At 30.9% G+C, this 15,510-nt stretch overlaps 1 protein-coding gene across 1 annotated transcript in view; it reads right to left on the bottom strand.

Moving 5' to 3' along the window:
* Nucleotides 1-1,400: 1,400 nt before the first annotated feature.
* Nucleotides 1,401-15,510, bottom strand: part of LOC129611557 (dynein axonemal heavy chain 7-like) — a 277,416-nt gene continuing 263,306 nt past the window's right edge. The window contains exons 14-15 of the mRNA XM_055524754.1: nt 1,522-1,864; nt 1,401-1,420 (exon numbers count right to left, since the gene is read on the bottom strand). Of these exons, the coding sequence (XP_055380729.1) occupies nt 1,401-1,420; nt 1,522-1,864 (363 nt within the window). The remainder of the gene's footprint in view (nt 1,421-1,521; nt 1,865-15,510) is intronic.

Raw genomic sequence — 15,510 nt, 5'->3', positions numbered from 1 at the left:
AAGAAATCAGGCATCGGCAACTGGACGTTTACTACGGGCCAAATATACATTTTTGTGTATATAAAGAGAAATAATCAACCGATTTCATTGAAATTTAATATATGAACTCCTCGTATTAAAACAATGAACATATAAATTTTTTGGAAAGATCAGGGCTCGAAAACGGATTTGCGGGCCGATTTTACATTTTTCACCATATCCACAGAACAAATTTATGGAATTTCTTGAAATTTGATATTTGAGTTCTGGTTGTTACCGAAACTAACTGGCGAGCATTTCAGGGAATTCGGGTAGCACAAAGCAAATCTCTACTAAGAGCCAAATTTACATTTTTCTGGGAATGTTAACTAGAAGCTTACTAATGTCCTAAAAATTGGAAAGAAGTATTTAACAGACATTTCTATAATATTCTTTAACACTTTCATTTAAATAGACAATACACAATGCGGTCGGTTATGTGCTGACCACATCAGATTTTTGTTATTGTTATTATGATTTTTATATTATTATTGTTATTATTATATTAATTATTATTATTATTAATATTATTATTTATTATTATTATTATTATAAACTTTTTTTATTATCATTATTACTATTATTGTTATTAGTATTATATTAATTATTATTATTAATATTATTATTATTTGTTATTATTATTATTATTTTTATGATTATCGTTATTATTGTTATTATTATTTTTATTATTACTAGTTTTATTATTATTAATAAATTCTTCTAGTATAAAGTTTTTAAATTAGCGAGATATGTAATGCGTTAAATTTTTAGAATTATTCAATATTCCCCTTTTTTTCTGAAGACTCCTCATTTTCCGCATTTCGTCTAGGATCAAATTTTTTCATTGTACCACAGCAAGACTACATTAACAAAAACATAAAAATGAAAACAGGAAAATGAATGAGAAATCCGATATGTATTGTAACTTAGATTTTAATTTATGAAAATTCATTTGTATGATTTGAAGGTCCAGAAACAGTATTGGAGTTGTATTGCCTTGGGGTGTAGTTACTGTCACTCTAACTTAGTTTGTGATATTAAATAAATATCGTGTGCTTTGGTAATATTTATAGCTAAAAAATAACACCAATATAAAAATTTCAGTTATTTCGGAACATTCTACATCTCTTAAATTTTTTAAAAACTCCGAATTTTTACTTCTAGCTATAGAACACTGAAAATTTTAAATAAACTCATTAGTGGTATAAAAGGTAGACCACATAAATATACGCAATAGCACGCATACCTTGTATAGCATTTGCCTCTGTTACTGTTAACGTGTTAAGTTTTCTATCATGGTACGAAATATTTACTAGATTAAACTATAAAAATATATTAAAATGATTTCAAATTATTATAAACTTTTAAAAATAAAATTTTAATTACTTTAAGAGCGTCACAACTGTTAGAGATTAAAAGTGATTTAATATCAATTAATAATACGAATTTCAAAAATTTTTCAAAATGAATGAATCGATTTAAAAAAATTGAATTTAAACTCACCTTTAACAGCATTCATCAACTTAATCAATGTTTTTCTAATATGTACCAGCAAATTGTTAAAACGCTCCATTTCATGAACCAGTACCGTATTCATAATATTAGTATAGCTGATTGGAAATTTTACAGCAACTTCATCTAGATTAAAATGGGATGGTAGTTTCTGCAATATTGTTGTAGATGTAATTATGATAAATTGCTCTTTTGACTGACATTGACCTCCTTCTTTTACAGATATTGAATCTTTTACAAAAATTAAGGAAACTTTAGGATGTGGAAGAAAAAAGTTTTCCGGAAATTCCTTGGATATTCTTTCGATGAAAAGTTTTTGACACTTTTGTTGTACCTTAAAAATGTTATAATAAACTATTCTGTTTAGAGTTTTCATTGCACATATGTGGGGTAGTGCTTAAATCGTAATTATTCTAAATGCCCAAATAAATATTCAAAATTATAAAAGGTGAAAGAGAAACGTTCACTATAATTGTAATAAGGGGCATTATAATAAATGGTTATTTACACAATAATTACGGATTAATCACATACCGCTTGTCATATATGTATACATTTTTTTGGAACTAATTGTAAAAACCAAATGCTGTGAGGAAAAGCTGCTGTATGAGGAAAAACTTCAAATTAAAGTTTTACATTATGAGCTTGTATTATGTGTTAAGTTTCACTTAACCCTAAAACGAGTTTTTTACAAAAATTTGCGAATCTGAAAAAAAATTTTTGTAGAGACTTCTCCTTTACTTAAAGTTAATGAAGTACACACTTCTGGAAAAAACAGCTTTTTTTATTCGTACATAATTTCACTGATAGAAAAATTATGGATCAGTAGCAAAAGTGTACTGAATTTTCATAATCAGTACACTTTTGCTACTTTATTTAAAAACTATCTTTGGACAATTTTTAATAGATTTTAATAAATTGATATTAAACAGATATACTTATTGTTTCACTGCAATAAATAGTTAAAAATGCCGTTTTTATGGTTTTAGGGGGTATAACATTTAGAAAGGGGGTGATAGGAGAAAATTCTGTTCTACAGAAATAAGTTTCTAAGCCGCACGGACAGACGGGTGGAGGGACGGACGGATGATGACGTATTGTGATGATGGATATCTATATTTCTATTTAAAATGAAATTATGTTATGATTATTTTGAAAGCCGTTAACTATAACTCATAAGTACATATTATAAAAACTGAGGTACTTCTCATTTTAGAGCATGGATGTCGCATGTCTAAATGGAAAATAACGTATCAGTTTAATAGATATTTTGTGTAAAATATTTATTATACCCGTACGAACGTATGTTCGAAGGGTACACTAAATTTACCGTTTGTAACGCTAAGAAATAACGGCCTTAGATACAGACTCAAGTGTATGTTTTTGATCAGCGTCGAATTTCGAGTTGATTTAGCTTTGTCTGTCCGTGCGTCCGTCCGTCCGTCCGTCCCAACGATAACTCAAAAAGTAATTCAGCTAAAATCACCAAATTCTCACAAATGATTTATTGTGGTGAGTGCCAGAACATTATTTAAAGTGGATATGATCGGGGCACCGGTTCGGGTAGCTGTCATACAACTTCAAAATTAATTTGGCTATATCTCAGAAACTATAAAAGCTATGGTATTGAAATCTCACACAAACGAATATATTAGTAGGGCAAATGTGTCACATAAAAGTTGTTGAAATTACTTGGCTCCTTCTGGTACCTCCCATACAACTTCAAAAGTTATTTGACTATATCTCAGAAACTATAAAAGCGATGGTATTAAAATTCCACACAAGCGAATATATTAGTAGGGCCAATGTGTTTGATAAAGGTAGTTGAAACTGCTTGGCTCCTTCTCATAGCTGTCGTAGAACTTCAAAAGTTATTTGGCTATATCTCAGAAACTATAAAAGTTGTAATATTGATATTTCACACAAGCGAATATATTGGTAAGGCCAATGTGCTTGATAAAGTTTCTTGGCTCTTTCTAGTAGCTACCATACAACTTCAGTAGTAGTTTGGCACACACAGTATTTTAAAAAACACAGTACTGAAATTTTGCATAAATTAATATGATAATATGGCAACTTAAAGTCATAGTCTGTCCCATAGTCAGTTATGGTGTCATTATTCGCACATAGGATAAAAAATTCGTGCGGGTATCACAGAGTTGACAAGGTCAACTCTATTTTTTCTCGTTTTATCTAAATTTGCTTGAGAGTTTCTGCTCATGGGGTTCAAATAAGTTATGTTCGATAGTATAAAAGAAGTGTAAATAACATTTAAACTACTGCTGTCCAAATGTTTTCTTATTCGTGTTGGCATGAAAATGTACGAATTTCTGAATGTACGAATGTAAAAATGTATGATTTTTTTTATTAAATGTACAACGTATCAAAACCCTTTTGTTGTCAATCGTTTAGCCTAAGTAGTTAAATTTCTTCACCGTATAAAAGATGATGCTTTACCAGCCCATACCTAATGTTCTCCAAATCAATTTTGATGTGATCAATCGATTCCTTTTCACTTTTTGCCAAATATTTAAAAATCACATCGTCGCCACAAAGCTGTATTTGCCCATTCAAACTTAAACACGAAATGTCGTTGAAATAGATTTTGAAAAGGTCAAGTAATATTGATGGTACCCTGAGGTGTCTCTTTCCCAATTCTCACGCTCTCTTGCCTGTTATTTATAAGCCGCATAGAAAATTTTTTCATTTTCGCTAGTTTGTAAAGAAGAATTCACGTAATCAGATTCCATTCATTAAAAAAAAATGTATTTACTCGTCTCTTTATAATTGCTTTAAATAATTTTGAAAATGCGCTTAATACCGATATTGGTTTGTAATTAGACCTATTTGTGGCATTACCACATTTAAAAATCGGAGTTACGACAGAAGTGTCTAGGGATTGAGGAGAAGTAGACGTTTCAAAAGATTTGTTAATAAGCTCTAGCATAATGGGCGGTAATCTACCAGAAAATTTCTTAATAAATTTCGAGCATAACCCATAGCAGCTGCAGGTCTTAAGGAGCCAATAGTCAATTCCACTTTCTCGGTATCTGTTGGGGTTAGTTCAAAGTTATGAAAAATATTTCTGTTGGAATCACCCAAATACACAAAATAGGGTCAGAGGTCGTTAAGAACAGAGGTTGTATTGATAAAATAATCGTTAATGACCTTTATGTAACTTTCATATGATGCAGATTTAAAATTTCCAATTTTTCTTTTAAGTATTTGATAAAGTCTATTCACAATCGCTTAAATACCTGGATGACGCGGCTCTCGTCATTCATGCTTATATACTATAGCTTTAGAAAAATTACTAAAAACAGGTTTGGACTAGAATCTAGTGTTTTTCAAGGCTGTTCCTTGCATTAATTTAATAAAACCTTTCACTTCCTAATCTAATTAATCTTTAGTCGATAGTTCAGCCTCTAAATTTTAATTTGTAAGAATATCAATTGCCCAATCCTTGGTTCTCGCCAAGGTTCTGACAGAAAATTGATTTGAATTTAAATCAAAACTATCTTCAAAAATCAAAAAATTTTATGAAACTTGATTGAGTTAATTTTAGAACCCCAGTCTACGTGCTTTTCACTATAATCATATAAAAAATCGATAATGCACCGACACATAGAAGATCCTTAAGAATATCTTGTAGATTGTAGATTCCAAGGGAACCGAGTGGGACAGGAGCATCCCCCCAAGCTACCGCAGCCATTTTTGACTTATTGTAGCCACCCCACTCTCCCGTCTATAATATCCCCGTCCCAATCACAAAGCCGGATATATCCCTAAGGGAGTTGGACAAGAGTTCCCGAAAACTTAGGGACCCATGTCCAAGACAATTGCGGCGCCGAACAACCAGTACCGGACAGTCGCGGAGAATGTGCACGGCGGTCTCATCGCCACCCCTACAAAATCTGCACAGGGGGGAGCCCGACTTTCCCAGCCTATGCAGGTGGTACTTCACCGGGCAGTGCCTAAGAATACCTTTCTTTTTATTATATGTTTTTCGTTTTTAAGTTAAGTCTACTTGGTAGACTTAACTTAAAACTGATAAGCTGAAATTTCTCCTCTATTTTAGGATCCTTATTTTTCTTCCTGTTTGAGTAAATGATTTAATCTATTTTCATTTCTAAAAACCTCTGAAATCTAAGTATTACTAAATTTATTTGAATATACATTAGAATAATAAGGTTCTATTCTTAAATTAAGAAATCGAAAATAAGCCAGAACATTTTGTTATATTTGCAATATACGTAGAGAATGTAATTTAATAAAACATTAATAATAAAATTTAGTTAAAAGCAACTTCAAAAATGGGAGTTGTGGGGTTAACATTATGGTTTTTTGAAGATTATCAAAAAAAAATAATAAACACATTCTAGACCAATCAATCAAGCAAAGTAAATCAAAAGATTTCAATTATACTGGGTTTTGAAGTTGTGGAAAAGGATATTGATCAAGTTTATGTTCACTCAAAAAATTATACTCCATTAAATTTCAATGGTACGACCATTGATTCAATGGGACGTGTTTCAATGGGATTTTCCAATTGAAACAATAGTTTTATAGGACAAATAATGGTTTTTGTGCTATTAAATTAATAAGACGGGAATTATTAATTTTCAATAGTACACATTATTAATTTTAATAATGTATACTATTGATTCAATAGGATTTTTTTAATAAAATTAATAGTATAATACTATTATTTTAACGGTACAAATTATTAATTTTTTATTAGATGAAGAGAATTGTTTCAATGGTACGTTCTTATTAAATTAGTAGTACACACTATTGATTCAATACTGTGTACAATTAATTTAATAGTATTTACTTTAATAGTATTCATACTATTGTTTTTATTAGTTTTCCTTATTAATTTAAAACTGTGCGCAAACAATAAATAAGGCACAAATCATGTATCCTATTGAATTTATAGTACATAGTATTGAATAATAATGCTACGTATACTATTAATTTTATTGGATATACTATTGAATTAACAGAAATTTATTATTGTTTAAAATTTTTCTTACCAAAACAAATAAAAATGACAAATTACATAAAAAACAAGTAAAAACGTTTCAGTCGGTATAAACCGATTGAATTATACCCTGCACCTTTCATTGTTGTGTAGCAATTACTCGAACCTGTGAAATCATTCTATAGAAACTTCACGGACATGTCTGACCTATAATTAGACATCCGACTGCCAAGTTTCATGAATCTGACTTTATAATTTTTTCAATTATTTAAAATTAGCTTGTGGAGTTGTATGGTAAGTACCTGAACCTGTCAAGCAATTCCACCAAAACTTCACAAATATATCTGATCTAAACTCGGAAACATAACTGCCAAGTTTCATGAATCTGACTTTATTATTTTTCCAAATATTAAGAATAAGCTTTTAGACTTGTATGGGATCCACTCGAACCTGTCAAGCAATTCCACCAAAACTTCAGAAATCTATGTGACCTATAATTCGACATACAACTGCCAAGTTTCATGAATCTGACTTTATTATTTTTCCAAATATTAAGAATAAGCTTTTAGACTTGTATGGGAGCTACTCGAACCTGTCAAGCAATCCCACCAAAACTTTAGAAATATGTCTGACCTACAATTGGACACATGACTGCCAAGTTTCATGAATCTGACTTTATTATTTTGCCGAATATAAAAAGTTTGCTGTTGGAGTTGTATGGCAGCCACCCGAACCGGGGCGGCTATCCCATTATAATTTTTAGAGCATGTGTAGAATATAATTGGACACATGTATACAAAATTTTATATTTATAGCTTTATTAGTTTTTGAAATATTTAAAATAAACTCTTGGAGTTGTATGGCAGCTACTCGAACCCGTTGTCCGACTTAGTCAAATAACAATAGGGTTCGTCCTTGGCACAAAAGAAAAAACTTGTGAAAGTTTGGTGTCGATTGCATTATTCGTTTTTGAGTTTGAGCACTCGTGCGATCGGACGGACGGACGGACGGACATGTCTAAATCGATGCAGAATTTTACGCTGAGCAAGAATATATATATATGCCCATACCGCAGACGACTCCTTCAAGTAGTTACAAACTCCATACCAAAGTTAATATACCCTTCACGAAGTGCAGGGTATAAAAATGGGCAAATGTGTAGCCAAACAAAAAAACACTTTTTAAATATTTTGAATATTTTCCTAAGTCTAGAAAATACTATAGTGTGCACTTTTAATTGAATAGCATACATACTATTGCTTTCATTTTCTATGGTATATCCCATAAAATTAATAGTGCTTAATAGTATTAATGTCGTATACTATTAATTTTATGGAACATACTATTGGTGTGAAAGCAACCGATTTTTTTATTGCCGTTTCAAATTTTTGCTAGCAAAAGAAGAAAAGCAACAAATTACATAAAAAATAAAGTTCGGTCAAACCAATGGTTTGTATTGTAGCACTTTTCCCTTCAACAAGTAAAAATACTGCCTTGCAAAACAATCAATGTATACCTACGACACTATTAAAATTATTTTCATTCATATACGAAACTATTTCTGGGATTGCATATATTTAGGATGAACAGTTTATGCAGTTTTTAAAATAAAGCAAAAATTAATTTAAAGAGGGGTTAACATAATGCTTAATTTTAAGAGTTAATTGCGTGAGTTAAAAAAAATAATCATATTTTTTAATGTGATGGAATTTACCGTCACCTTTCTGCATTTTTAGAAATTTAAAAAGCTTGCGGTTTCGGAAATATAAGGCATCAAAAATTCAAATTATACAAATTTCATGAGGCGATAACTTGAGAGGGGGTGGAAATGGGAAAAAAATTTCTTCTAATGAAATGAACTATTTGTTAATGCCTAAAAGGCACTAAAATTTCAGGGTCATACATCCTGGGGTCTAGAAGAAAAATAACATCAAAAATTTTAACGACCATTTTTGGAAAATTTGAAAAATTCATATGGTTCAACTACAGTAAAAAAGTTGAAAAAGGGCATTTTTATAGTGTTATAACTTTTAGAGGGGTGGAGATAGTTAAAAATTATGTTCTACGAAAATTAGTTTCTAGTAAAGATCTATGTACATATAAAATTTTAGGTTTCTATCTTCAAGGATGTAGAAGTTTTGAAAACAGACACACAGACAGATGGACGGACGGACAAAGTGAAACTAATAAGCACTTTTTTTCAAAAATTTTTTGGAAAAGTGCCAAAAAGATTTTCATTTCGTCTTTGCAGAGCAATAATTTAATTAATAATAGCATAGTAAATCTCCTTTCTAACGAATATAGCGTTAAACCTTTAGGAAACACTTTAAGATACTCAGTTGGGGAAACAACTAGATATTGATGCAATAAATTTATGGGTGGTGTGGATCGAACCGATGCCAACTTGTCTGACTATAGAGTTGGAATTTGAGGCAAGAAGTGATTTACCAGTTTTATTTTGAGAAATTAATTTACTTATCAACAATGCATTTCTACTTGTTAAATCTAGGTTCTACTATAAATTGAAATTTCGAAGAAATATAGCAGACACACTTTTGTTATCTGTTGGAAGAAAACGAAAAATACATGGTCCGGTTCAAATGGTTGCTTCAAGTTTGCTGCCTGCTGCTCGATTACACAATGTAGTTCACATTATTCTTACAAGGCAGCCAAGAATGCTGCTTTGTTGCGCTGAATGTCAAAATTAAATAACCCAACAGTGCGAAAAATTTCAAGTAGCATTACATGATACAAGTTTTCAAGCTTTCCAAAAAAATAATTTTTATTGTTCTTGCCTTTTTCTGTTCTAGTCATAATAATTCTATGAACTAATTTTAGTTTAAGTAGTTGCTGAAATAGAAATTGTTATAAATTAAATTTGTTGTTCTAGACGTTATCTATATTTTGAATAATAAATAAATAAAAATATGAATACAATAAAAGAGTCTATCCGTGTGTCTGTTCACAAAACTTCTACATCCTAGAAGAAAGAAAGCTGGAATTTTATATGTGCATAGATCTTTACTAGAAACTTATTTCCGTAGAACAAAACTTTCACCTATCTCCCCCTCTGTAAAAGTTATACCGCCCCAAAAATCCTAAAAACGGCAGTTTTTAACTATTTATTGCAGTGAAATAATAAGTATTTTTCAAATTTTGGGAAAGCAGAAAAATAGTGGCTGGTTTCTTATACCGCGGCATATTATTTCTGAACTTTTAAAAAAAATGGCCGTTTAAATTTTAGCAACTCTTTAATACTTATAAATATCGGCTCAAGTTATCGCCTCTCGAAATTTGTAAAATTTGAATATTTGGCACCTTATATTTTCGAAACTGCAAGCTTTCTCAAATTTCTGTAAACGCAAAAAGCTAACGGTAAATTCCATGACATTAAGAAACATGATTATTTTTCTTAACTCACACAATTTAACTCTTAAAATCGAGCATTATATGAACCCTTCTTCAAATTTATTTTTGCTTTTTTTAAAAACTGCATAAATCGTTCGTCCTATATATATGCAATTCTAAAAATAGTTTCGTATATTAATGAAAATAATTCTAATAGTGTAATACGTACACATAGATTGTATTTAAAAACAGTATTTTCATTTGTTGAAGGGAATACCAACCATTGGTTTGACCCAACTTTATTTTTTATTGAATCATTAAATTTTTTTAAGGTACCAAAAGTGTACCTTCTTATAAAAAATTTCTTCAAATCTATTTCTATTTGGGAGAAAAAGGTTGGCAAGCGTCCTAGTAGATTTCTCAGTTTCCTAACATGTGAAGCTGTAAATGCTAAGAAATGCCCTCTGAAAACATCAGCTGTGCCAACAAGTCCGACTCTCACCTTCCAGAATGTAGGTAACAGAGTTATCTGCCCCGTGTCTCCTGGGAAACATATTTAGTAATGCTGACGAGAGCGAGCGAAAGAGAAATCTCGGCGCTTAAGCCGGGTTTCGTTGGTTAGGAAGCGTGCGGGCGGTAAATCCAGAAGCATCTGACCTAGAATGGGCGGCTCCCTGGTGATGCGTTTGATCCCTGAGGCACGGCAGTTTTTGAATCCTGGCAGGAGGTATAAAATGCAAACATGAATCCTTTGTGCAATGGAGAAAACAAAAGGATTTAGTACTCCAGGTGATAATCTAACTGCGTTGGAGAATCCACCCTCTTCGGAAGTCGGCCGTAGGGTTTCTCGGAAGATCCATTTATTGCATTTTGTTGATCCGTTCAGGGGGAACGCGAAAACCCGTCGTTCACCACCTACATCTGATGTTTGAATTTTAGAAAACAACATAATTATGGAAGGTGGACTACCGAAAACTCCAGCTCCACAAACGAAGAAGGAGATAAATATGAGTAAAGCTAAAGCCAAAAAAAGTGATGATTAGAATGCTGACATACAAAACAGGATTAGCCAACTAGAACACTTCTGCGTGGATTTGAAAAACAAGGTTCTTCAACTGAGAACTCAGAATGAGAAGCTATAAAAAGAGAAACATATGCAAATTACAAACAATAAGTTCAATGCACACCACAAGCAAAGCAGATGAGGTTAATCTTACACGTTTACTCAACAGATGAGAAAGAACTCCCCAGAGAAACAGATTGGATCCTAAAGCAAAAGAGGTCCAGTAAAAAAAGAAAAGCTGAATAATCTCCGGAAGTGGTCTAGGTACGATTAATGCAGAGATGTCACAAAAAACTTTAGGCCACCTCCAGTAGTCATAAGTAATGTGGTTGATTATAATCAAATAGAGTCAACATTAAAAAATAAGAACATGAATTATAAGGTTAAAATGGTGAATAACAATCAATTTAAGCTCATTGTGAATTCCGAAATGGATTACAGGAATCTTACCAGGGACATGAATGGATCTGGAATAGAATGGCATACCTATGAAAACAAACAGGCCAGACCAATAAAAGTCATGGTAAGAAATCTTCACCCCAGTTGTAAACTGGAAGATATAAAAGAAGACTTAAGCTCTAGGGGTTATAGGATCTTAGATGTAACTAATAAAATTAAAAAAATAAAAGAAAATGGGAAAAACATTATGGTGCCTCTACCTCTGTTTATGTTAATGTTCTCAAATGACGAGAAGATGAGAAAAATTTATAAAATCGATCACATAAACAGGAAGAAAGTTAAGGTAGAGGCACTTCGAAAGAATAGGACATTCCACAGTGTAAAAGTTGTCAAAGGTATAGGCATACACAGAAATTTTGCGAGAGAGAACCAAATTGTGTTAAATATGCAGGCAGGCACTTAACCGCAGATTGTAGTAAGCGAAAGAGTACTGCAGCAAAGTGTTCCAATTGTTTGGAGGTCAACCCAGCAAACTATAGGGGATGCCTTTTAGCTAAGGAACTGCAAAAACGTAGCAATAACAACAGCAATCTGAAGAAAAATTCTGAGCGGCCACCGAGCCAATTCACCTTGAGAATAGTTTCAAAAGATGTAACACACAAGCAAGTTCTCCGAATGAAAACCGATGACAGGAGCACGAGCAATAAAGCAAGGGCTAGTGACATAAATGTTTTGTATAAAGTGCAAAATATGATGCAAAACATGCTGGATATAGCGGTTCAGATCACTTCGACTAAGCAAAAACTTAGAGTGGCTGCATTATATTGTCACCCCAGATTTAAAACAACGGCAGAAATGTTTCAATATGTTCTGGGCGACCTAGGCGACAGATTTATATTGGGGGCTGGCTTTAACGCCATGCAAGTTATTCTCTTACGCCATAATACCAAAAATATAATTTCTTTCCAAATATTAAACGTTGCAATTAAATCTTAACGCCACATGTTATTTAATTGCAACGTGACTAAAAACATTGAACTTGAATAAAAAGTAGAATATCATATTTCAATTTTAAATCATAACGCCACATGTTATTTAATTGCAACGAGACTAAAAACATTGAACTTGAATAAAAAGTAGAATATCATATTTCAATTCTAAAATCAAATTTTATATTTTAATTCTCGTTCCCACGAGAACGTTATACAAAGTTTGCTTAATAAGCATTTCCTTTTCTATAAATATATCTTAACACCTGAAAGTCTTCGCTTGGTAGTTTTATAACAATTTTCGGATCGATCAAATCGTTTTGCTGTTAGTTTAAGTTCTTGTAATTTTATAATCGTAAAATAATAAAAATATATAAAAACAATTCTTGTGAGTTAAAATTAAGAAAATGTGAGATAGTTAAAATTAAGAAATTGTGAGATAATTAAAATTAAGAAATTGTGAAATAAAATTATTTAAATAAAGGAAATAGAAAAAATAAAGAACTGTTTGAATAAATAAAAGAGAACAATTTTTTTTGTGTTTTGACTGAAAATAAAATTTAATTGGCGCAGTCGATAGGATACCGACTCCGTCTGTGCAAAAACAAAATAAAATCAAAACAAGAGCAAAAAGAAAAACACTCAAATTTTTTTTTTTTTTCTTTTTTCTAAAAGTTAATTTAAATGAACAAAAAAATTTTAGAAAAATAAAAACATTGTGTTAAAGTTTTGAAGCAAGGACGGAGGACTTTTTCAAAAGTTATTTTCGGTATGTAAAAGTGAAACTGGAAAAAAAAAAAGGAAGAGAAACACAGGAAAAATAAAACATCTTTTATCTCGATCTAGAAGTTCTTTTTATTTATTGATAAGACCGAACTCATAATATCAAAAAAAAAAGAATAAATAAAAAAGAAAAAAAAAAAAAAAAAATTTTTTTTATATAACGTAACAAAGTAAAATTTAATTTTAACCTCAATTTAATTGAATGAAAAAAATCGAAAAAGAAAAATATTTAGACCAGTTAAAAGAAATACAAAAAAGTTTCAATATGTCATTAAGTGCTATTACATTAAGAGATTTAATAAGCGAAGCGCGTTCAGTGCCAACATTCACTGGACAAGACGCTTATAGTCTCAAATCATTTATCGAGGAAGTCGAAGCCCTCGTAAGGTTGACAACGGATGAGGAAGGCAGAAATTACATATATAGAATCTTGCACTCCAAGATTCAAGGTCCAGCGGCCGCAGCAGTCAGGAGAATCCAGGCCAGAACTTGGGACGAGGTGAAAGGACAACTAAAGACAACATTTGGTGTTCAGAAGAGCTACTTAAAACTAAAAGAAGAAGCTGATTCCACAACCTGTAAAAATGTAAGTGATTTGTATACTAAGCTAAATTCTATATTAAATTTATTGAACTTGAAATACGACTTGGACGACAGCAAACCTGTTGAATTCAGTCCAAGCAATAACGAAATCTCAAAAGTAGAAAAATTTTTAAACAAAATGGATAGGGTAGATTCAATGTTTTTACGCACAAAAGGCGTACAATCATTGGAAGAAGCCTATAGAAGCTTGTTAGAAACAAATATATCCGATAGTAGGGTTCCTGGCAATAACTTCTCATACAGGAACAATAGTAATACAAACTTTAGAAATAATCACAACTCAAATTTTAGAAATAATAACACAAATTCAAGAAATAACTATAGAAACACAAACAGGCCTTTCAACAACAACAACAACTACAATAACAACATAAGAAACACTTACACAAACAGACCAATAGGCAAAAACTATACTGCTAACGAGAATTTTAGGAATTTTAGACCCAACCAACAGTTTGATCGTACTAGTAATAACCCACCAGGACCATATTATAACGAAAATCGGTCAATTCCAGTTCCAATGGACGTAGATTCGCATTCCACTGAAAATTTTCACTGTGGTTCTCTTGTCCAACATTACCCTTAGTAGACTTAACAATAGAAGGCAGGGAACTGACCTGTCTGATCGACACTGGATCAGTTACTTCAATTATAAACGGCAATATCTTTGATCGATCCAAACAAAATAAATTAGAAAATCCAATTCAATTAAAAACACTCGCAGGAAACCAAGCCATTAAATACGAAATAACTACAAAAGTACCTGACGAGTTCAATGAAAATTCAACTATGTCTTGGAAAATAATGGACCTTAGCAACAGAAACTTTGACGCTCTCATAGGCCAAAATATTTTAAAACCAATAGGAGCAAACATTAATCTTTCGAAAGGGTGGTTGGAAATTAACAATCGCAAAAGTAAATTCAATTCAGCTTATCTTTTCAAAAATATTTGTCAAATAGAACCCTTACAAATTAACCACAATGAATTATTCGAAAAACTATTAAACAAAAATATGAATACAGAAGAAGTGAAAACATTAAAATATATCTTAAATTCCAATAAAGATCTATTCTATAAAGAAGGAGACCGACTAACATGTGTCAAAAGTGTAAAGCACCATGTAAGCAATTTGTAATTATGAATAATAGGTATTATAAATATCATTTGTATTGTGTAATGTACATGCAAAATTGAAGTAATGAATGATTATGCATTAAACTAGTTTGATATACAGTTCAGTTCTCGTACGATCTTTATTGAGTTAAGACTTATGAATTAATTATAAATTTTATTGTGAACTTTTAAGAAATTAAAGAATAATTATTATTGTATTATATGAAATATGAAATATTATTAGGATTTAACTAAATAATTAAATCAAAATATTAAATCTTTTATTTAAAATTTACTACAAAATCTCAGAAGTGGGATTGCAGCCCAAATTATAATACATTATAATTACAATAAGTTATTACAATAAGTTTTTTTTGGAGAACATTATTTTAAAATATTAATTGCAAATTTATATGGATGTAAATTAAATAGAATCACGTGCCCTTTGAATTTAATTTAATAAGTAAATTTATATATGAAAAAAATTTTATTGAAATTATCAGAAGTACATGTACCTACGTACATAATATACGAAATTATAAACATTTATGAAAAACAAAATTAATTTTATACCTGCTTAGATATTTGCAATAAAAAAAAAAATTTATTAGAAAAGGAATAACTACATAAATAATTCTACCTGGTCACATTTTTTGGAAGAATTTTTTTCATATGGACTTGAATTTTGTATGTACA

This window comes from Condylostylus longicornis, unplaced genomic scaffold, assembly GCF_029603195.1.
Source record: "Condylostylus longicornis isolate FDR11 unplaced genomic scaffold, ASM2960319v2 ptg000052l, whole genome shotgun sequence".
NCBI classification, from domain to species: domain Eukaryota; kingdom Metazoa; phylum Arthropoda; class Insecta; order Diptera; family Dolichopodidae; genus Condylostylus; species Condylostylus longicornis.
The sequence above is the reverse complement of the archived record's forward strand: the minus strand, read 5'-3'. Positions and strand labels throughout refer to the sequence as shown.